At 40.3% G+C, this 23863-nt stretch overlaps 2 protein-coding genes across 3 annotated transcripts; one reads left to right on the forward strand and one right to left on the reverse strand.

The window, feature by feature from the left end:
* Positions 1 to 1829: 1829 nt before the first annotated feature.
* On the reverse strand, positions 1830 to 8322 carry B3GALT6 (beta-1,3-galactosyltransferase 6). The gene has a single exon (XM_074609457.1). The coding sequence runs from the start codon at positions 7940 to 7942 to the stop codon at positions 6899 to 6901; it is 1044 nt and encodes a 347-aa protein (XP_074465558.1). The 5' UTR covers positions 7943 to 8322; the 3' UTR covers positions 1830 to 6898.
* Positions 8308 to 23615, forward strand: SDF4 (stromal cell derived factor 4). 2 transcript variants are annotated; one of them, XM_074609459.1, is made up of 7 exons: positions 8308 to 9000; positions 10404 to 10769; positions 15898 to 16034; positions 16519 to 16632; positions 19164 to 19322; positions 20434 to 20609; positions 22290 to 23615. In XM_074609459.1, exons 2-7 carry the CDS (start codon positions 10462 to 10464, stop codon positions 22464 to 22466), a joined length of 1071 nt encoding a protein of 356 aa, XP_074465560.1. In that variant the 5' UTR covers positions 8308 to 9000; positions 10404 to 10461; the 3' UTR covers positions 22467 to 23615. The 2 variants fall into 2 exon arrangements, with proteins under 2 accessions (XP_074465560.1, XP_074465559.1); XM_074609458.1 differs by having other exon boundaries at positions 8344 to 8626.
* The last annotated feature ends 248 nt before the right edge of the window (positions 23616 to 23863 follow it).

A 23863-nucleotide genomic window follows, 5' to 3' on the forward strand; every position in this document is an offset into this window, starting at 1 on the left:
CAGTTAGATGGCTTAGCTCGGTTGTCACAAAGAGGATGAAGATCTGTTGGATTTGCATGGCTCTGGCAGGGTTCTTTTGAAAGGAGGAATTTCGGATTAGCTTGTGTGCAAGATCTGGGATGATGGGAACAACTTCAGCACATAAATAAAAGTAATAAGGGATCTGCTGACTTGTATTTGTGTTGGCCCCCAAGTTTCCACAGTCTCCCCAAGGTTACTAATGGGGACAGGTTAGAACACTGGTCAAGTGTGGTTTTACTATTTAATTACCGCATTTGTAATTGACAGGAGTTCTTTAACTTGATTTACCGTTGGACTTGCTATTTCAGTAGAAGGGGAGACTGCATGTATTATTTGGCAATCGTAGTGCTTTATGAATTTTAATTAAAGCTCAATACCGCTGCTGCTGGAATGAGGTGAATATGAAATTTTGAATTTAATTATGGCCTGCAGGCCGGGGTGCAGGCATGGAATCAAACCCCCTGCTCTGTAGGGTCACTTGGCTTGTCTTAAAAATTCCAGAGCGTTGAAATACTTCCTTGTTCCAGCCTCTGTAGACGAGGAATTTCAGACTTGCACTTCTCTTCTTAAAATGAACATGCATGTGTTTACCTAGCACCGTACCTATAAATATCTCACAAGACATAAATTTTACTATTTGACATACAGTTCTGAATTATACTACGTGGATAAAACGGAATGCCTGCTCCTCTAAATGAGGAAGCAATGGCAATGCTCCTTCTCAAGGGAATGGTCCTCTGGACACTTTCTCTCCTCACTTAAACTCCTTGGATGTGGCTTTCCAGGTGTGCTGTGTCGTCTTCTACCTTCTGCTGAACGAATGTCAGGGGTGACACCTGAAAAAGGCTGGTGTTTCTCATAGCGGGGGAAAATCCAAACCATAAGCTGCTTAAGACGCACTAATTTCAGGGGTTAGATCATCCTTGCTGAGAATTTCTAAGCGTGTAAATCCTGAGATGTCCCTGATTTCAGTGAAACAGCAGCAAAACCAGTGTGTTGCGATCTTAATTCTAGTTGAAATAAATCTTCATCAGACCGTAGTGTTTCTAAGTTACTAATGCACTGGAGGAGTGTTTTTATTATTCCTTCCCTGTGCCTCTACCACAGCCAATATAAACTCTTAAAACAAATGTCACTGAGCAGGCGAGTTAAAGGCTCACAATGCCCCAGGAAGAAGCGTACCTTTTGTGCTCCAGTTAGGAACAGGTCAATATGCAACATATTGAGTCTGGCAAAGCTTTCCAGGTGTCAGGGGGGACTGTGACGCTTTGAGATCATAGTGTTAGGAGGGAAAATGACTACTGGTTTTCTGGTCAGAGGGCACTTTATTACAAACACCTCCAAGAAAAATCTTTGTAGGGAATTGCAGAAGTGCTGGTGAGAACCAGGATGCTTCTCGTCAAAAACAACAACTTGGTCTTACTCGGAGTCATCTTGGGTTCTTACTGGGTTCGAGTAGATGGTTTATTTAGCTAAAAACAGAGGCGTTGCTCTGGGCTAGAGCCCAAAAAGATTCTTCCGCAGTTTTGGCAGGAGCAGCAAGAATAGGCTCATTTTTAAAGAGAATGGACCAGCTACTTCATCAGCAGAAAGTCAGTGCTGTTTAAACTGCCTGAAGTGTTGAAATGATTTGGACAGATGTTATATTGAAAATATTTTCAACTCTTCGTCAGCACGTTGATAGTATTTTGAGGTTTTTTAACAGAAAACAGGATTATAGCCAGTTCTCTGTGCCTCTCAGGCAGTGGCATAATAAAATAATCACACTACTATCTTTTTTTTTTTTACATAGAAAAAGCAACCACGTGTACAGGAAAAGTCTTTTATTAAAAATCACAGCACACAGATCCTTTGGCCAATAAAGGCGTACATGAAAGGACATCAATACATAGACGATACGCTTACGCAATTACCAAGAGTTTTCATCATCTTAGCTAGCTTCAGGTTTCTAGCAGTTTATTTCCTACCTAAATGCTGAGCAAATAAAGGGTGTGCCACACCGTGCCCCCCAAACGGTCCCGTTATGTGGCTGCAAAAAAATGTGCAATTTCATTCACTCGTTTAGAAGACACTCAGCACAGTACCCCACGCTAATTCTGGTTCATAAAGGCACACTTATTGCGCGGTATCCTTCAGCTTCAGACAGGCTACAAGTAACAGACTGATCCGTTTCCAAGTTTTACTAGACATTACCTAAAGAGTCTGTATTAGAAAGTAAGAACTGGCATATTATGTTGGCATAAAGTAGTTCCAGTCCCAAGGTAAAAGCATATCTTACACCAGTACAAGTAGCAACAGATTTGAGTCTCGCAGGCAGTGTGTTCTAAATAAAATATAGAGGAGGGAAGGTGTCGACAGTTTGTCAAGCGTACAGCAATACCAAACCCGTATTTCAACTCTGATGCTGAACAGAAAGGAACAGAAATGCAATTCTTAATCACCTTCCCTTAATCACGCACACCCCCCCTTCCTGCTGGGCGTTTCATCAAATCTGCAAAGCCAACACCCTCGGCCCCCAAAACATTAATGTTAACAGATACGAAATCCCAGTTTCAGTGCTCAAAAAAGAGGCATTTCAACTACAGAAAACGTAACATTTGTCAAAAGTATGACAGGTAGAAGCTGGATTTGAGCAAACTTCACACGAACAAGGCTAGACATTGAGAAATGAAAGGATTCACTTACAGGAATAGTAATTTCTAAGTTGGGTTTGGTTTTTTTAAAATCTTGAACTGACTAGGAATTCTTGGAAGCCTGAGGGTTTTTTTTTTAAATATAACTGTTGGTTTATTTAGTATGGAAATTAATGTTTTAGTTACTTATTTTTACACACTAAAGCAATTAAGTCATGTTGCACATAACTTTAAAAAATTCTCTGGAAAATAAAATCAACTTTGCAGTTGAGTTTATGCCATTGTCAGCTTTAAATATGTCGGTATCAAGTCTTAGATATGATCATGGAGGGGACGTGTCATGAACAATTAATTTCTCTAGTGCATCTGTTAGCTCTGGTAGAATGCTAAATGCCTGATTATGGATTTTTGTTTTTTAAAAATAATAAAAAGCTGAAGAGTGTTACCGATCAGCTCAATAGCAGTCCTGAACGGATGCCAACATAGCCTCACAGACTTGACACAGCTGCCCAACTTAAGAGTGTGTAACATCGATATCTAGAAAAGCCGAGGTGATAATTTTTCCTTGTACTAACAATAATATTAAAAATGCAAAGTATTATGAAAACTTGGAAACCATCAGAAACGCTATTTAAATAAAAAGGCCAATGTATTGCTAACCTATTGCCACTAAGAATGGCTACAAACAAGAAGATAAATCTGTTCCTGGATAATTTAATTTTCACTAAGGCCCAGAACAAAACTTTCCAGTTTCATATAGCTGCAATAAAGACTCAGCAGCACTTCAACATCCTCCAAAGGCTGGACCCACTGACTTTCAAGAAGGACAAAGATTACACCACAGTTTTCAAGTATAAAAACATCATATACTAGATGAGATGATGTCAGGAAATACGGGACCCGGTCCTGAGAAGGTATGAAAGATAAGCCTTTAATTACTACTTCTAAAATACTCAATTCATATGTTGTTCAAACTGTGCTTTCTATTTTGCTTTAGAAAAAATGCGCTCAAAAATGAATTTTTGGACTGAAACTGTAAGTTTTAAAACCTTGGTGACTCACTCAGGCAATAGACGGATGTTTCCTGATTATTCAAAATAACACCAATAGGTCTTTCACATGCACATTCTTTCTTGTAATATATATATATATATAAAAAAAAGAAATCCTGTGCTAGTTAATGTTTTTCTGTGTTTTTTGACACAACGTGTGGGATGTCTGCTCTCTCCCAAATGATTCAATTTGCTTTTAAAATAGCAAAAAAGTCTAAAAACTTCATCTTTTACTTTTGTGGGATTAACTGGGATTGAAATCAAAGTGCTATATTTGCAGTAAGGGGGTGCCTACTGAAAACTAAACCCCCTTACCGTAAGAAAAGAATCTGTCAAACCTTCCATGTTGATTTGTTTTGCAACTAGAGCAAAACACGGGTAACCTTAAATAGGAAAGGGCGTAACGAAGCTGTGTCAGACCCGATATCAAGAGTGTTAAGAGTGGTCACTGCTGGTTCTGCGCTCCATCTCGCCAGCACGCAGGCAGCGCACCCAGGCACCGGCTCTGCCACAGTCCAGGGATCTGCTGTGCCAGGTATTTCGGGGTGCACGTCGTATTCCTGACACCTGTGTGAGAAACTCTTCAAGGGAATTTCTTAAGTATTTGTATGCATAATGTCTTCCACGGGGTCAAATATCAGCTGGAGATCCAGCATTTCTCTGCCATTAGTTTTGCCAGCAATGAAAAATACTTTTTTTTGGTGGGGTGGGGATGGGGGTTGCGGGCAGGGAGAGTCAAAGTCAACAACGAAAACAACCTCCATGAACACAGTTATTGGTAAAAATGGATAAACAGTACATTCTTACTAGCTTGAGAGACATGCAGTAGACTCTTCGTCTGCAGTTCAGATCCCAGTACTTTAAATAATGGCTTCTACACCAAGAAACTCAAGCACTGCTTGATATGCCATTCTCATGGACATTACAGTACCTCCTTCAACAAATGTAAAATGACATTAACTATCTTATTTTTTCTATACATAATACATTTTCAATAATTATAAATAAATACTCACATTACAAGCATTTAACCACATATATATATACACAATACTAGGGAACCCCAAATAGCTAATAGGTATTTTTTTAAAATGCTAAAGCCAATTTAAATTTCCTGTAATCTCGTTAAATTCTTGTTTTGGAATAGTATACCTTGCTGAAAAGAACATCTGCCTATCCATCAATACATAAGCATGCATTAGAATGGACACACGCTAAAATAACTTCTTTTTTTTTCAGTATCTTAATTTAACTTTGTTTTAGAAGGAAGTCAAAGATTCGTTCAAGTTTTCAAAAAAAAAAAGAGAATTATCAGCCTCTGTAGAAGACTATTCTTAATCCTCAATAATTTAATCAAAACAAGAATAACAAAAAAACCCAAACCCCATTCTTGATTCCTTTGGTATGAATTGCTAACTTGCTAATTTAAGAAGCAAAAATAAAATACAGAGACATTGGCACCCCCTTTTTTTTTTTTTTCCTTTGCAGTTTGTCTCTTCCTGCAGGTGGGAACAGACACTGAACTAGGGAGAGGAGGGAATGAAATTGTATGAAAGTGCAGTGTGCAACAAACAGTAAAACTGATAATTATGAATGCCCTTTGGGCATAAAAGTAAAATTCTGCTTATACTGAAAGATCTGTAGCTGACAAAGGTTACTGGAAGTCAGCAGCCCTGTACTAGTACTGGAAAAAGAAGTATTTCTGTGTATTAGAGCACCTGCCACTCAAAAATGCCGAATTACAGGCTTACCTAAAGGTTTGAAGATAAGTAACATGGAGAAATTGTGGAAGTGATCTGTTCTACAGCCAAGAATGTCTTGTCTGCTTTTACTGTTCGATACTGCATTTGATGCTGACAAGCTCTGTCAGTGCTAGAATTATCTGTAGTGTAGACGGGACTAATGGATATAATCCCATTTACTGACATTATCACTTGAGCAATTAACTTAGACCTCCTGTAAAATTATGTTTAGTTCCACTCTACGGTGTTATTGGAGAGAAGGAGGGAATCCACACAACCTGGCTTTGGGCATCTCAGTGTGACTGTTGGGGGATTAGTCTCCTTAGGTTGCAATGTAGCTCTTGAAAAGGGACCAGGTTCTCCTAAAACAGGTTCCCCCACCCCCCAAAATTCCTCTCTCTCTTGACTACATACAGAATTTACTTTCTTAGCTGAGGTACCCGTGTTAGGGCAATCTTGTCTGAACTCCAAATAGTTTCCACTGATCTAATCTTCCTAATTTACACTTTACAGAAGTAATCCAGAACAACATAAATCTGAAGATTTACAATGTCTGACCTCGTAGTAGTCAGTGAGCTTACTTACTGTTGGGAGGGGAAATGTTTCCTCATACACAGTGTGCTTGGAGGATAAGCTAAAAAACACCTATGCCTAACAACTGAAGGCTAGCTTTGTAGCATAACTACTTGCCCCAAAATAAGAGAATATATTCTATATCTGCCAAACACCATAACTCATCCACCTGTCTAAATACAGACTTATTCCATAGCTGCCAGATAACTTATGTACATGATGTCTTTAAAACAACAAAAAGCTTAGAGGCAAGTTACACAGAAGGTCTAATAATTCCATTTTTGTAAATCAGAGCACTTGTCAAAATACAGACTCTCCCTCCCTCCCCAGGGAGGGAATATCCTAGGTAAAATTGTTCCCTTCACTTGACTGCTTGTGTCAATAACTAGCCACCTGTTCCCACTGGCATTAGCAACTGATTTGCAGCCCCATTAGAATCTCCAAACCTTGCCAAACTGACACTTGTTCCTTGCCAAGAAATAAACAGCAGATGCTAGTTTCACAATCTTAGAGATAGCATAAAGGCCTGTCATGATCTTTAGCAAATAAATCTTAGGGTCTTAGGTTAAAAATCTTCCAGCAACTTTTCATCCAAGTTATCTCCCCCAAATTTTCTGTGCTATCCATGTTTTGCAACCTATTATTTGCCTTGAATCCTGTCGTATGAGCCTTTCCAGGCTCTGTCATCTCTTTCTTTTTAAACATCATGCCACATTGGTAGCTCTTAGCAGTTTCAGGGTTTCATTGATCGTGACATAATGAATCGTGCAAAATCTTTTGAGTAATTTTTAAGCCCTAGTTACTGGGATTCTTCCCAAGTAACAGCAACCAAGCTCAGGAAGTCCACCAACATTCTGCCTTTTCCTTCCTCAGACTTTCACGGGATGCCATCCTTCCTTTGGCAACACTGTGAAGGAGGCACTCCCCAATCATACATGTAGGAAAGCCTGAGCTTAACCTCCTCCTTACAGAGCTTTCCTTCTTTAGCCAGGGTCTGGTGCTTTTCCAGCATGTCCTCGATGCTTTGCTTATGAGTTACTATATACTTATTGTTGCAACCTCGGGACTTATACTCAGTGTCAAAACGAGGATCGTGCACTCTCTTCACATCGATGGGAGCCAACCAAACCCCCAGGGAGACATCTTCACTCTGCCACATGTTCAGGTAGTCTCTGCTAAGACGCAAATAGTGCACCAGATCTGCAGAAATCACGTAACCACCACCCAGAGCATATGGTAGATAGTAGTCACAGAGCACCCAGGCGCTCTCTTTCCATTTGCCGCCAGACTTCACCCGGCCGCGGCCAGAAAAGAAGCCCCAGTAGAGGCGACGTGGCTCCTTGGCTCTCAGCTCTTCCACGAGCACATCCAAGCGTACGAAGGTATCGTCGTCGGCCTTCAGGGCAAACTGGAAGTCCAGGTGCAGATCCAGCCAGACGTACGTGGCCAGGACTTTAGCAGTCAGGTTCTCGTAGGAATCCCGCAGCTCCGGCAGGAGGAGGAGGTCTCTGTGACGGCTCTGCTCTAGCTCCAGGCTACGAAGCTCCTCTGCCCCGAGCCCTGCCGTGCCGATCACGAAGCGGCTCCAGATGTCATCGTGAGGGGGACGCCCAGCGGCCGACAGCCACGTGCTGCGGATGATGCTGCGTCGCTCGCTGTACTTGGGGCCGCTGGTGATGAGCACGGCCAGGAAGGCAGTCTCCTCAGGGGAAGATGGCGGGGCGGCGGGGGGCTGTGGCCCCCTGGCACCCCGTGGTGGCAGGGCAGCTGGCTGGTTGTGTGGCAGCCCGCGGGGGGCTGGCAGAGGCCGGAGGCCCTCGGAGGTGCACTTGGCCAGGTAAAGCAGGACCACGGCGAAGAGTGACAGGCCGCCCAGGCCCAGGGCCGTCTTGTGGCGGCACAGCAAGCGCAGCAGCTTCATGGCCGCGGGGCCTCAACGGGGCGAGCCGGCCCGTGCCGCCCCGAAGGTTTATTTCGGCGGGAACGGCTTTACGGCCGCCGGGAGGAGACAAGATTCCTGTGGGAGCCCTCACCGCGCTTCGCCGTCCCTCAGAGGTGGCTTCATGTCTCTTTCCTTGCCTTTTCCCCCGTCTACCTCGGGGAAGCGCCGTCTCGGGGTGGGAGGAGAAGCGGCTCCGTCCCTGCCTACCTGTAGCGGAGCCGGTGAGGGCCGCCGCCGCCGCTCCCCTCGCCGCCTGCCTTGTGGGAGAAGGGGCAGGAGGCGTGGCCGGGCCCCGCACCACCTGACGGCGCACCGCAGTGCCTCGCGGCAGCCATCTTGCAGCCGGGCAAGCGAGGCCCAGGCGCTGCCATTTTGGTTTCGGGTGAGGGCCGCGGCGGGCTGAGCTTCCAGCGGGGATGGGCGCTGTGGAGCCGCCTCGTTGGGAGCACGTAGTCTGGTGGAAGCACTCGTGTGTTAGCTAGCTACCTGCTCTTCTGATTTCATACGGGTTGCTGGCGGCGTCACGCATTTTAAGGACCGCCGAGCAAAACAGATGGATAAGCACAGGGCCATAGACTCACGTATAGCCAGGAAAAGAGACCTGCCAGGGAAGTAAAAAGGTTCCTTCGCTCTTGGAGGAAAGCTGCTTTATTATAAATTGAGGTAAGGAAGAGAACGTCGGCAAGTACATTCAGATTTTTATGAGTTTTGCCTTCCCCCTTCACCGCCCCTCGGCAACGGCCAGGCTCCGCCAGCTGCGGCCGCCCCGCTGTGAGAGGAAAATGGCTGCCGTAAGCGAAAGAGGGCGCGCTGCTGCCCTTCTCCAAGATGGCCGTTCCCCGTCCCTTACGCACGCCGGCGCGTCGTGACGAAGTTCCTCCCTCCGCCGGTGCCGCTGGGGCGGGAGTGGGCCCGGGGCCCTCCTTCTGTGAGGGGAGCGCACGGGGAGCGAGGGGCAGGGGGGACGAGGTGGGCCTCACCGCCACCTATCACGGTTCTCCGAGGCTGCAGGGAAGAAGGGGCAGCCGGAGCTGTCGGTGAGTGTGTGTGGCCATTCCTGGAGCGGGGTCGAGACCGCCACAGCCCCTTTAGGGCGCCTGTAGGAAAGCTGGAGAGGGGCTTTTTACAAGGGCGTGTATTGATAGGGTGGGGGGTAATGGCTTCAAACTGGAATAGGGTAGATTTAGATTAGATATCAGGAAGAAATTTTTCACTAAGAGGGTAGTGAGGCACTGGAGCGGGTTGCCCAGAGAAGCTGTGGCTGCCCCATCCCTGGAGGGGTTCAAGGCCAGGTTAGACGGGGCTTGGAGCAACCTGGTCTGGTGGGAGGTGTCCCTGCCCAGGGCAGGGGGTGGAACTAGATGATCTTTAAGGTCCTTTCCAAACCTAAAACATTTTATGATTCGAGTCGAGCTGGGCGCCCCAGCTGGGCTCCCCATCTCCGGTGGGGAGTTAGCTGTTGCTGCTCAGTCTATGAGTCCTGCCACAAATACTCCCAGCCCAAGGCTCTGCTGTGCTGGCTCGCAGGACTGTGGATTTTGTGCACCTCAGTGCTCTGTCTGTTGGTCTGCGGTCCTTTCCCCTGTCCTATGAACTCGATTTTCAAGCAGGTGATGACAGGTCCGCCCCAGGGTTGCTTTTCCTGCCAGCTGTTTCCTCTGTGTTTCCAGCTCCGCTTTATGTGGTGGCATTTGTAATTGTATTTCCCTCAGTCATCTTTTCCGCAAAAGACCTTTATATCTTTCATCTTTTCTAAAGAGATGGTCTGTTGAGATATCTGGTAAACTGGAAGAAATTGTTTACTGTGAGGGTCATGAGCCCCTGGCCCAGGTTGCCCAGAGCAGCTGTGGCTGCCCCATCCCTGGAGGGGTTCAAGGCCAGGTTGGACGGGGCTTGGAGCAACCTGGGCTGGTGGGAGGTGTCTCTGCCCAGGGCAGGGGGTGGCACTGGATGGTCTTTAAGGTCCTTTCCAACTTTAACCGTTCTGTGATTCCACGAAACTGTTGTGCTGTCAGGGTTGTTTCTGCAGCTTGCTGGGAAGTGCGGTGCTATGTGAGGGACATTGCCACAGCGGAGTTTGGGCTGCACGTTGGGACAGTAAGTGTTCCAGGCACTGGACTGGCTTCACAGTAAATGTTTGGGTTTCAGTTGTCATCAGCTCATGCCATAACCCCTGAAAAGGGTTTTCAGAGCAGAACTAAGCAATTAAAACATGTTATCTTCCAGAGTCCTCTGACAGAAGTTACAATTGTGCAGATTGAAAACTGACACAGTTTAATTTGTTGTCATGTATTTATTATTTAACAGGCTTTTTTATTCTTTCACAGCAAATACTCGTGTGTGTGTGTAAGTTCTGAATTTTATGAGATGTTTTATTAGTGACATAATATTCTAGAGTTTAATTTGCTTGTGTTTTTTCCTTTTGTTTTTTTCTTTTTAGAACATTTAATCCATTCACAGTAATTTAATCGGCCAATACTTTGAATAAAAAGGAAAAAATGATGTCAAGGCAGGCCTTTCTCTGCAGTTTGGGATCTCTGTATTTGTTCCTTCTGTTTGTATTTCTTCTAATGGATGTTTATGCAAGGCCTGCAAATAATTCTGCCCTCAAAGAAAAGCCAGCTGACAGTAAAGATGAAAATGAGATCTTGCCCCCAGATCACTTGAATGGGGTCAAAATGGAGATGGATGGACATCTGAACAAAGAATTTCATCAAGAAGTTTTTCTAGGAAAAGAGATGGAAGAGTTTGAGGAAGATTCAGAACCCAGAAAAAATAGGAAGAAGCTCATGGTCATCTTTTCAAAGTAAGTTATTGCCAAGTGCATCCTCTTTCTCTGATCTTCAGAGTAAAATTAGCAAATTTTTCTGTAATATTTAAAAATTGTGTTGATGAGGGGGAAAGCATCATACTGTAAGAACTATGTTCATGTTATTAAGGTACTAACATTCTAGGCATTCTCAGGAGTGTTTTTCCCTTTTATAAAGCACTTCTTGTGCTAGATAAGGTTTGTGTCAGCTAATAACCGCTTAAGATGTCAGTAAGCATAACAGAAATGGAAATCAAAATCAGTGCATACTTCTAGACAGTAGGTGGCAGAATTGGCTTTATTTGCATTTTTGCAGTGGAGGATTAATTTTATTCGAGCACCTTAAATTACATTGGTGCTCTTAATGCTGATGGTGGTGTGATGGTGGGCGTATACTTGAGATAAAATGAGGAGGCTTAACAAAGCTTTTTTTCTGTGAACTTGTCATTAACAAGGAAAAAAATCAGTAATAACATTGGATATTTTTTTTCTGGTGTTCTCCTGAGTAAAGGCAGCTAAAGCAAATAGGCAAACCAGAGTGCCTTTTTCATTAGAGTAGAATCCTTTATTACTGTGTCTGCTATTCAGACCACTCACTTCATTGGTAGGTTATATACAAATATTAAGATGGTGCTTAGAAGGTTTCATTTTCTTTATTGTTGTGTGTTTGTTGGAAATGTTCAACTGGTGGTTAGTCAATTGTCATTCACAAATTGCAACCTCCATTCATTTCTGCCTGTTTGTTACGAAAGAGGTTGTCTTAGGAAGCTTAAAGCAATTGGATTCAAGATCAGCTTCACTCAGATACTTAAAATTGCATTCTGTCAGATGATTGGATTAGAAATGTAGAGAAGCATTCTGAGGAATGTGCTTGCTTTCTAGACATACTTTTAAAGGCTGATGAAAAGAGAAATACTATAAACTTATGTGAAAAGCTAGTAAGCCGCAGGCTTCCAGATGCTTTGGAAATATTTTCTTTGAAGACATAAAGAAAACGCAATGTGTTTTTAATTAACGATAGGTGAGATTCTATGGCATGCCAGTATGATATAAAGTAGTCAATTCAAAGCATGCGTTATTGTCTATTAGGGTTACTGAAAATAAAGTTGAAACATGGAAGTAAAGCTCCCCAAACCATGTTTTTCTAGGCAAGCAAGCTATCTGTGACTGAAAGAACATGTGGTATTTCATACTTCTGTATTTCAGTTTCAGAAGTCACTCTTTACTGGGAAGACAAACCTAACTTGTCTATAGAAGGGGTTTTTTACAAGTTATCGTGTACTTCCAATTTTCCTTGTCAAATTAGGGCAAGCTGCAGGAAATCCTGGGTGCATCTTTTTAGTTGTCTTTCAGTGCCAAGAGTAAGTGTTCAGGTATCCTCAGGTCAAGAAAATGTGTGAGAGGGGCTTACTTGATATCCTTTCTTGTTGTACTTCTTGTAAGTGACGGAAAAAATTTGCTGTAGTCTCTATTTAAACAGTTAAAATTAGCCCGGAATCTATAGAAAATTCTTTCCTGTATGGTGTAGTTTAGCTTGTGTAGGTGGGTGTTGATGGGAGGGAAGGAGGAAGGATATTGAAAGCAATCAAGTGGAGGATTAATTTTAATGTGGTGATGCTGATTTCGCTAAATCTGTGGCATTGGGTACTAGAATTCAGTTTGGGGAGCCTTGCTTCTAAGGGTCAGTTATCTTTTCAATGAAATTACGTGTACTGAACAAAACAGATAAATGCAAGTACAGAAGAATGTGATGTGTGTGGCTTTCTGTCAGGGTGTTTGTGGTGGTGGAGTTAACTCTGTGAGTTTGACAGTTGAGTATCCTTCTAGCATTTGCATTTTGCTGATGTTTTCATCTGCTTAGAGGAAGCCCTAGTTGTGATTTAAAGATTAAAATCTTTGTGTTAGCTGAGTGCCTTACCTTGATGGCCATTCATCAGGTCACAGGTTTAAATACACCTTCTGTTAACTACTACCACGTACAGGAGCTTTTCGATTTGTTTTTTTTTTTTTTCCCCCGTGTTTAAAAGTTCTGAACTTATCCTTTTGTAAATCAGAACTCATTCTGAATCCGGCAGTGCTCTCTTAGACTTTAGAGCTGTGACTGTTCGTGTTCAGACTGCTCATAGGGCAAGATCCATGCTCCCTTTCTTAATTTCAGGTTTGTCTCGTAGCCTAACACAGTATTCATTTCTACTGGTATGCATTCTGTTTATGGCAGGAAGATGCTAGTAGTGACAGCTGATGTTGGACAGTAGCAGGTAGAATAGAAAACGAGGAGAGGCGACATCTTATGCTTTCCTGTTTTGATATCTTCAGTTTAGGTTACAGATTTGTATTATTCAGGTAAAAAACTGTTTATGCTGTATGCCATTGGAAGGTTTTAAGTAGTGTGTACACCCTGACTTACGTTTTTCCTAACCTGTACCTTTAAATATACATCTAATAAATTTTGTATACCTCCTATTGTGTAAACTAGAGCTTTGCTTTTGTTTCTGTTATTAAAAATTATTTTCTGAATCTGCTTTTTATTATTTGGATGAAACAGAAACTAGCTCTAGTGTATTATGCATCAGGTGCTCGAGGATATCGTTATCTGTAGTCCTTTAGGTAAGAACACTGTCTTCGTGCTCCCCCCAGTACCTCGGGCAGCATTGCGAGGTTGTCATTTAGGAACCTGAAAATGTGCATTTGAAAACCTGAGTGGCCAGTGTTTATTGATAATGCTTTCATATGTGGACCTTTTGACAGGTGGCCACAAAAATCTGATTTTTAATGGCTTGTGGTTGAGAAACTGGGCTGAAGTGTTTAAAACCTGTTCTTCCAGCCTTGACGTCTGTATTCAATGCAACCCTTACAGGGGTTAAGGAAACCCTTATAGGCTTTTATTAAGGAAAAATTTACAGTTATCCTACAAAGTAGCATATTTGCTTGTTCCATACTCAAAGGTAGTATTAACATTTAGGCTGTGAATAGGTAATGAAACATAGTTTGAATAGTCAGTGAAGTGTTGATCTCGAATTTAGACATTATAAAGAGCTGTTATGCCTGATGCTGCCTGTTACTGAAATGTATTAATACTAATGGTATTTGTCATGTTGCATCAACTGCTGTCTGGGCTGTGGTTTATCTATAATTTTCTTTGGAATGAGACAGATAAGCAACAATGTGGTTGCTCTCAGTAGTCTGTTTTTTTAATTCAAATTTATGCTAGTGGTAGTCCCTGCTTTTACAAAAACTTTCTTTGCTGTCAATTCAGGATATACATCATATACCGAAGTTTTTCCCAATTTGAGATAGCATACTGTATCAGAAAGCTATGCTTCTTGGAGGAAAAGAGCAAGAACGATCAAGATTTTTTAAATTTTTTTTTGGAGCTAGTATATCAGGAAGTTTGAGAAATGGTCACAAGATTTCTATACACAGATTGCCAAGGAAGGTTTGAGCAAAGTTGTAATCTGAGATGATATTCTTGCTTGGATTCATATTGTTTTCTTGAACTTAAATTCTTTCTTGCCAGTACTTGTTCTTTGGCAATTATTTTAAAGGACTGTATTAGAATGTACCGCTCTTTACTAACATCTCTTTGAGTGTTCTGGCCTCAGAAAACTGATTGCCCATTGCTGTGTTATAAAACCAGGTTTCCATTATTTGTGAGTATTAGCTTGTTCAGCAACACGTAATTATCTAAGCTTGTTGTATTTGGTGGAAATGTTTTCAGTAATCCATTCTGAATGAGATACTTATCTAAGGAAGCACAGACAGTCTTTTGCTTTTATTGCCTTAGATGGTAACCTCATGTCAGGACCGTATCTTATATTTCATACAGTACTTAATATTCCTCTCAAAAGCAGAAGCGCTGGTTATGGACACTGAAAGGATTTCAGCTCGCGTTGTACAGTGGATGCCTGCTGGTTCATGAAAATCTGAGCCATTGGAGGCTTCTTGTGAACTCTGGTAGCAGCACAAAGGTGTACTTTCATGAGCTAGAAGAGCAATAAATGGGACGTTTGTTACCTTTCTCCCTAGTTACCATGTGATTTAGATGGAAAGTACAGCTAGGAAGCAGTAAGTTTGATAGCTTTGATCTAAGGACACTAGAATGTTCAATGTTGAGGGGGAAAATACTTTGTTTTCCCTTCTCATTTTTGATAATAGTTATTCCTTCTCAAAACCCACATTTGTTCACTTGCAAGGTGGCATGACTGGAACATGACCATTTTGCTGGTCTTGCCGTTGATACTGACAAGTTGCTAATACTGAGCCTGTGCATATCTATGTGGAAAGATGCGATAAGATGTTTAAACCCACTAATACTGCACTTAATAATACAGCTAAGTGTTGTAGAAGATTAGGTGCTAGTGTTGCTATTTGGCTTAAGCTTTTAACATTTAGTTGACATTTAAAGGCAAATCACATATTTAATAACTTGAGTTTCAGTGATAACACTTCAGTCCTGTTAAGACAGCGATACAAACAGATAAGAAAGCCAGAGTCAAGCTGGGGTTTTTTGTTGTGTTTTTCTTTGTTGTTGGTTTTTTTTTTTTAATTGAACAAGAGTGGTTTTGGTATGCTTTAAATAGAATCTTGCCTTCTGAGTGTTAGTGATGTCTTTTCAGTTTTAAATATTGGTATGTCTTTTTTGAATAAATACTTAATGATATGCTAAAAAGCCCCATAAAGTGGCATGTTATTGTTTTTTGTATTTTTTCTTCAACTGTATTTTATATTAACTTATTTTTAATGAAATAAGCATTAATAGAATCGATGGTATGGCAGTGTGTCTTAATACAATAAAGCAGTATTTGCAGTATAATAAGGAGAACAGTGGATTGTCAGATTGGACATTTACTGATAATTTCAGGTAGGTAGAAAAAGCTTATTTGTGTAGCTCAGTAGCTCCATAGCACTAAGTACAAGCATGTCCTTTGACAAAGCAAAGTGAGCCTGATAACTCAGAAACCTAATGGGGAACAAATGTACGTGCAGAATTTTTAAATGTGTTAAGAATTAAAAACTATCAGCTGTAATGCGTTAACAGGTATCAAGGTATCCCAGATCCAGAGATCAAGGTATCAAGACATCCCTCAGTCCCCAAACGTAAATCTTGTTTGCTGTTCATCCATAGGGTGGATATAAATAATGATAAAAAGATAAGTGCGAAAGAGATGCAGCGCTGGATCATGGAAAAGACAGATGAACATTTCCAGGAAGCTGTGGAGGAGAATAAAATGCACTTCCGAGCTGTGGACCCTGATGGCGATGGTAAGATGAATGATTCCTTCATCTCCTGATGACATCTTAAGTCAGTTGCTAGTGGCCAAGCCTACAGGTTACTCTTTAGATATGCTGTGACAAAATCCAAGTTCTTTTGCACTGCATGTAATCACAATAGTTTTGATCCATACAGAAGACAATGGAGCAAATAACTGATGCGCTCCTGTCAGCATTGTAGTTCTGTGTTGACTGCTATGTTATTTCACTTGCAGTCATGGGAAGTTGTAACAAGTGGCTTTGCTAGGGATGGGGTGAGGATGGTGACATAAATGGGTTATTTTCACAAGGCCCATCTGGTCTAAAGAAACAGAAAAGTGAATCAGGTGATAGCTTTCATATTGCCATTCATAAAGGTTAGTGTGATGGTTATGGTGCTGAACCAAAAGATTTTAGCGCATGCTGTTTTAAGTAATGAGACCAAAAGTTATTTAAGCATACTATGTCATGTCTGAGATATGGCTCTTTCTTACAGGCCATGTGTCCTGGGATGAATATAAAATTAAATTTTTGGCAAGTAAGGGCTTTAATGAAAAAGAGATTGCAGAGAAGATAAAAAACAACGAAGAGTTGAAAATAGACGAAGAAAGTAAGTGCAGACGGTTGGTGTGCATCGTTTTTTCTTTTGCTTTCCTATATCCTGAATGTCAAAACTGTTCTTAATGTAAGATGAATGTTTTATTTGTTCTTCTGCTTCTATGCAAACGTAGAATGTGTAAGTCATAAGACAGAAATACTATTATTTCTTTCCAACCCAAATCTGCCTTCCCGACACTCTTGATGTAAATATTTAATGCTGAAAAATCTCAGTTGCTTATTTGTTACTGCCTGTTTGAATAGTTTTCAGTTATTTATGTTTTAACAGTCTGCTAAAATTGGTCAGACCTGAGTTGTCTGTGGACCATTGTATTGTTAATGCGGGAACCAGGTCCCCTGTTGCTCCAAATGAAGGGGAGCTGCTATACCGGATTCCTGTTCTAAAACTGAGGGGTGTATGTGCTACCAAACAGTGCTGTGTTTAAATAGGTACATGCTTAGGCACTGCAGAGCATACTAGGAGTTAATAGCAGAAGGTTGCCGAACAATTGTTTCGTCTGAGCTCTCTGTAGAGATGGATTGACTCTTTAGGTTAGTGAGATTGATCATTTCTTCCTTATTACTTTTGAAACTTTCATTTGAATCTGGCTTGGTATAGACATAGCAACACTTAACAGAGTAATCTCCCTACTCTCCCCCGTCTGAAAGTATTTAAATTTACTGTTAAGTAAAACACAAAGCCTTAGCCTTTCCTTGCAGGAATTAGTCATTTAAAAGTGGGTTATGTTATATTTTCCATTTATCAAAAAGCAACTAAAATGCAAATGGGCCTTTGAATTTTATGGCAGGGAAAACACCTGTGCAGCGTGTTCTATGGCAGTGTGGTTAACTACAGTTTACAGGAATGCTCATCAGATAAGATTTGCTGAATAAGGGAAGTGTGTACATAATCATTTTTCTACCTAGGTAAAAAGCCTTGTTTGGGAAAATCAGATTAGTTATCTACCCGCTTCCTGAGGATGATAGGCAAAACTTATTTTCATACTCTAGTGCAGTGTAAAAGTACTCTTTTTCAGTCTGTATAATAAAAAATAACTGAATATGTGGATCTGAAGGCATGTTCTGAGTCTTGCGCAGAAGCACATTACAGTTTGTATGCCATCCAAAACTAGTGATGCAACTTTATTTAACTTATGCAGATAATGACAGTTTCAGCTGATGATTGACAGTTGAGTTTCATTGAAGACTGAGTAAGAAAGGTAGGAAAGGGAGATTGACTTGTGACTTCTAACATGCGGGGTTGGCTATAGTGGAAAACTGTAAGCAAGTGATTTGATTAGTCTGTGTTTACTTGTGTCCTTAATAAAACTAGAATTTGCCGTTTACAAACTTGCCCTAAGGTTCATATTAAGGATTTCTTTACTCTTCACAAAAAACCATAACTTAACTCTTAATTGCAACAAGCAGTTCAAAAATTGTACATGTGACTGTTGGGTTTTTGGCTTTTTGTCTCTTGTAACTTAACAAGCAAAAGCATGCAGGACTTATTTAAGACAGTTTATTAAATGAAAAAAAAATGTTTATCTGAACACTGTAGTCTTTCAGAGTGTTTTTAAAACTTGTGAAAAGCAAATGCTTCAGGTTTGTGTTTGTTAGTGTATTTTGCAGATAGCAGGGCGTGCTACAGACAGTATTTTTTCCAGTGTGTCATTTAGAAAATGCCTACACCAGAAAGTGAATACTCTATATAGGTATTTTTTTTCTGTTTGGTTATGTTCAGGGCCACTAGGTGTACCTGATATTCACTTTGTGTGTTGCAGGGTGGTTTTTTCTTCAAATCAGATGCATGGTTTTAGTGGAAACTCATGTACAAATTATGATTCTCAGTTGAGTTTAGGAAAAACTCACTTAAAAAGTGCTTGTCTGCATGCTGTAAGACGAAATGAAAAACGTGGAAATGTGATTTTGGTGCTGGTGTATCTGCTTGTACGCGGGTACTTCAACTCGTGTTTGCTGCTTGCAGCAAAAATATTTCCCTTTATTAAATTATAGTGATAACTAGAACGTATGCAGGGTTTAGGTTTGGAGTCAGAATGCTTTCTGATACAGAATAGACAAGGTAGCTAAGGGTAGCTAAAATACTACTGGTATTCAGGCAGGTGAAAGGTTTCTATTGGTAGTGGGCTTCAAAAATCTAAAAATAAGGAAGGAGAGAAACAAGTACCAAATGAAGTTGGATTATTCATACCTCCTACCAGAACCGACTAACAGTACTGGTACGACAGTACTTTTCACTTGATACATTGAAGTTTTGATATAAGTGTAGCAAAATCTTTATTTTTATCTCCTAATTTCACTTCAGTTGTTTGGTTAAAGGATCTCTCATAGTGTTTCAGCACAAGCTAGATGATGCTAATTGCACTTGTTTCCCCTCAGGACCTGCTTTCCCTGGGAGCTGAACTGTAAAATAGCTGATTCATAGGCCATCCTTGTTAAAACAATTGAGTTAGCGAGGGAAGGTATATTTTAAGAACTTTTGAGCTATCATGTTCATTCTATTTAATCTTTTTGTTAAATTTCTAGCACAGGAAGTTTTAGATAACCTGAAGGATCGGTGGTACCAAGCTGACAACCCACCTCCTGATCTGTTGTTGAACGAAGAAGAATTCTTGTCCTTTCTTCATCCAGAGCACAGTAGGGGGATGCTGAAGTTCATGGTGAAAGAAATCATCCGAGATTTGGGTATGCCATTTTAAAACATGTTTCGTGGGAGTTGTTTGCTTGCAAATCATTTTTATTTGGTAGTTGTTGTTAGGTCACTGCATTGTCATGGGTCAGTCTGAAATCTTGGCACATCTTGTTTGCTCTGTTCTACACAATCTTCCAGTGTGATGAGTAAGAAAAACAAACTGTTAGTACATGTGCTGACATATCTATGGAGCTGTCTGCATCTCAAGACTAAATTTAGTCTCTGGTTGTTAAAGAACAGCACAATATTATACGTATAAAGATATTCTGAGTACTTCATACAAAAAAGACCAGCTGACGCTACTTCACACTGAAGTGCTGCTGCATTGTAGGGTCATTGTAGCAATAGTAGAAAAGGTTGGGTGAATAGTAAAATATTATAAAACATACTGATGTGAATGTTCCATGAGGAGGGCATTAATTGCTTTGTACTTCCCCAGTACAGCAACCATGTAAGAATTGTGACGTACAGTCGTGAAAGTGGAAATAAATGGTTGAGGTTTCTAAGAAAATAATATTTTTTTTAAAAAAATTCATAAGTATTGGTACACATGGGTTTTTTTTTTTCTATTGAGTCAATAGTGATGCATATTTAAAACTGCTACAACACCTGGATTAAAAAAAACCCAACTACTATGACTTTGCTAGTTGTTAGCTTAATAAATATGAAGAGTTTCCAGTGATACTCGAGTGTGTGACACGCACAGACAGAACAACTCCAGTACAGTCTTTTATGAGGGTTAATTTACCTGAATGTTAATACAAGGGAGACTGGATACAGCTATAAGAAAGTTTCTGTTGCAGTAAAAAAAAAGCCCAGCTTACCACCTGATATGTCCTTCAGGTCCAGTAAAATTCTTTTTGTTTAGTATATTGATGAGTGTATGTTTTTTAGCCTTCTAAAACATTGCGTATGTACCATAATACAGTTAGTTTTTGGCTAACCAAAAATATAAATGGTAACTGTTCTTCTCTGCTAGAGTCAGGATTGTGGACTGGTGGAACCAGGCGGACTGTACCAATGACATCTCTGACACAAAGGAATTTCTCATTTTTAATGGGCATTAAGCAAATACTTCTCAGTTACTATGTGCTTCTGTTGTAGATCAAGACGGAGATAAGAAACTTACCCTGTCAGAGTTCATTTCATTACCTGTTGGTACCGTAGAGAACCAGCAAGCTCAAGATATTGATGATGACTGGGTAAAAGACAGAAGGAAGGAATTTGAGGAGGTCATCGATGCTAACCACGATGGTATTGTCACAATGGAAGAGCTGGAGGTGAGTCTTCCTCAGATGGTTAGTTCTAGCGATTTTAAAACCAACAGTTAGCTTTTAAATACAGGATTGAAACTGCTTTAGAGAATATGAAGACCAAAAATATTTGAATTAATAGTACAATGTCTATTGTTACTACAATAGTAAAGTGTCTACTTTACAAAACTTTGGAATATAGTATTGTTCTGTACTGCTTGTGGATAGTGGTGTTAAGCTTTTTGTTAAAGAGGAGGGGGAGTTTTCCTTGCATAACTGTTATTCATAGGTATGCTTTTGGGGTTTTTTTGACACGTAGACACTTGTATGGATATGGAGTGCATGAAAGCAAGTCACAGACTTCATTAGGTGCGCTGGTTAACGGGACAACGAGTCATACTTTCAGTTGCAAAAAGAGTAACTGGCAACCTATATATTAAGTTAAAAAAAAACAAAACCAAAATCAAAAATAAAACAAACTAAAAAAACCCAACAACCAACAAACCCTGGGGCCCCAGTAGCCTAGAAAATAGCAGAGATCTCTTGTCTTTCATGGTGTTTTTCTTTTTTAAAAACGCAAGTGATTAGTGTGGATTCTACTTTGTGGCCTTTCTGGACTTTGATTTGCAGGAGTAAGGCTTTCTTCTAATAATTCTGCCTGCACAAGTGTACCAAATGACGTGAAATATTTTGCACCCTACAGTTGTGGCAGTTTCGTGGCCAATGGAAGAGGCTCATGGCTCATTTCTGGCTTTTTTTCCTTTCTGGGTGTAAGAATGTACTTTGTCTAGCAGAATTCAAACTGCAGTGTAGGCGGTGTGAAAGGAGAGCCTCTAAAATGTTGGCTTTCTCCCTGAGACAGGATGAATGCTGAAATTCCTGCCTTTCTCAGTATGCAAATATGTGGGTATTAACGGTAGCGGTAGTATGGATAAACAGTTATATTGTGACATAGACAATAGCTTTTTTTACTGAGAATTTTCTTTTAAAAATAGGCGTTTTATTTGTGAGGTCTTTGTGTACATATCCACACGTAGACGCACACACGTGTCGTGTCTTCTGGGAAGAAATCGAAGATAATCTTGAGTCTTCTACATCGTGATCTAAAGTGCACTGCTTGAAATCTTTTAATCTATTTCAAATTAGGTGAAGAAGCAAAATGATTTGTTTCTGAGACTTCTGAGACTTCTTCAAATTAGGTGAAGAAGCAAAATGATTTGTTTCTGAGACTTCTGACCTCCGTAATGTCTGCCTGGTGGTTTAAAATGGAACAAGAAAGTTCTAAATTGAACCTGTTCTAAAAAGATTATTTCCAGAAACAAAAATAATGAGGTTATACAGGTTGATATTGTGCCACTTTTTAATTTTGAATTGATATTTCTTCACAAAACCCACTAGATTTGATAGTCAGTTTAGTTTGCAACCAAAATGTCAAAAATATTTTTATTGTAGATACTGGCATCAGCTGAGAAAATCTGGATTTATGTTGGAACAGCCAAGGAAGCAGTGAATGGAAAAATAGCTAGGATACACATGTAAGCCTGTTAAAAAGATGTGCTGACACCTTTTTCCATGACTTTATGTTCACTTTGTGAAGGCTTATATTGGTCTCATAATTGCTGAAGGTTACACAGAGCTAAGGTTCATAATCCTGATGTGTGGAAATGTGTACTTAGTAGTTAAAAATTATTTTCTTACTTGTTTTAGGAATATATGGATCCTATGAATGAATACAATGCCCTAAATGAAGCGAAGCAAATGATAGCAGTAGCAGATGAAAATCAAAACCATCACTTGGAGCTGGAGGAGATCCTGAAATACAGTGAATACTTCACAGGCAGCAAGCTTATGGACTATGCACGTAACGTCCATGAGGAGTTCTGATCCTGCTCACTTTTCCAGAGCTCTGAAGCACTTTCTTTCTTTCAAAAAAAAAAAAAAAAAAAAAAAAAAAAAGAAAACAATCCAACCCCCAAACAGACAGAAAGTTACTTTGCTGCTATTTGTGTTATATGCCTACAGTGTGTTGTCCTAGATTTAAAATAACTTCTGTCCATACATAAGATCTACAGCTCTGTTGCCTTTGGTATAAGGGGAAAAAAAGAGGTCCATAAATAATGGGGCAGGTACTGGACTACATCAGTTTGCCCTCATTTGTACAGTTAACCCAGCTGAAATTTCAGCTGCTTTTGGCTAATCATATTTGGTGGAGGCTTCTTAAATATTTAACTGTTCTTGTTGCCCTCATAGCTGCTGATCCATGGAAATCAAAAATGACACTGAAAGATGTTTGCTTTTGTAAAGGGGATTGTGGTTCAAATAAGTGTATTCTGGCCTCGTGAGAATATCCGTACATAGACTGATTGGCTAATCTTCCAGCATCTCAACCTACTTATATATTGTTGAGGATTTAATAGAAGTTCTCCCTCCATCACTGAACTGTCTTTAGGAGCTGTGAGGAAGAACTTATACATCGACTTTAAAAGGAAAACTGGTTATAGTGGGACAGGTTTTGTGTTTGTTTGCAGCTGCACTGGGAATGTGAGTGACTTGAGATTGCTTATGTCATAAAAAATCAAATTGCATACTGAAATTAAACAATCGGAAGGTTTCTTTGTGGACTTAAAGATGTTGGAGGCAGCAATGTGGTTCACCTTAGGAGTATGGTTACTGCTTAACTAAAATTCATTGTTAAAACTAGTATAATTACTTGCCTCTGTGCAAATTAATGATGCTGATGAACTCATGAATGATGAAGCTGGGGGAAATACAGGCTTTGCTTTTGTACTGCTTTTGCCGGAGCAATGTACAGTCAGCGCTTGGGAAGCTTTTTAATCAGTCTGGTTTTGGGTAATCTCTAAAAAAAATCTTGCAACAGAAGGGTCATATCCACTACTGTCTGAAATAGAAAATTTATTTTTACCCTGGTTCCATCTTTACTGTAAAAACTCCTCTTTCTGAAGGGTTGCCTGAAAATCCAAGTGAGATGTTATATTTGATTAAATTTATTCTCTTAATATAATGTAAATATAAGTATTGCTGTCTGTTTCTGTTCTAGTATTCCCTCTCTCCCTTTTTTTTTATTTTTTGTTTTTGTTAAATGGCTTGTATCAGAGTCTTTTTATATACATATCTTTTTTCATTAAATATTTTTCTCCATGCTTTGGAAATGTTGCTGGTTTTAGGTTTGTCGGTGAGTGGGGGAAAAACTGAAAGTCTTCAGAGGACAGACAAATTAAAATATGATTTTGAAAGAACTGTAAGTTATCAGTTCAGCTGAT

This window comes from Larus michahellis, chromosome 16 (assembly GCF_964199755.1).
Source record: "Larus michahellis chromosome 16, bLarMic1.1, whole genome shotgun sequence".
In the NCBI taxonomy this organism is placed as follows: domain Eukaryota; kingdom Metazoa; phylum Chordata; class Aves; order Charadriiformes; family Laridae; genus Larus; species Larus michahellis.

Coding starts and splice junctions, on each gene's coding strand:
- B3GALT6 (XM_074609457.1), bottom strand. CDS start 7,942: ATGAAGCTGCTGCGCTTGCTGTGCCGCCACAAGACGGCCCTGGGCCTG.
- SDF4 (XM_074609459.1), top strand. CDS start 10,462: ATGATGTCAAGGCAGGCCTTTCTCTGCAGTTTGGGATCTCTGTATTTG. Junction 16,035..16,518: donor TGTGGACCCTGATGGCGATG/GTAAGATGAATG, acceptor TCTTTCTTACAG/GCCATGTGTCCTGGGATGAA. Junction 16,633..19,163: donor GTTGAAAATAGACGAAGAAA/GTAAGTGCAGAC, acceptor TTAAATTTCTAG/CACAGGAAGTTTTAGATAAC.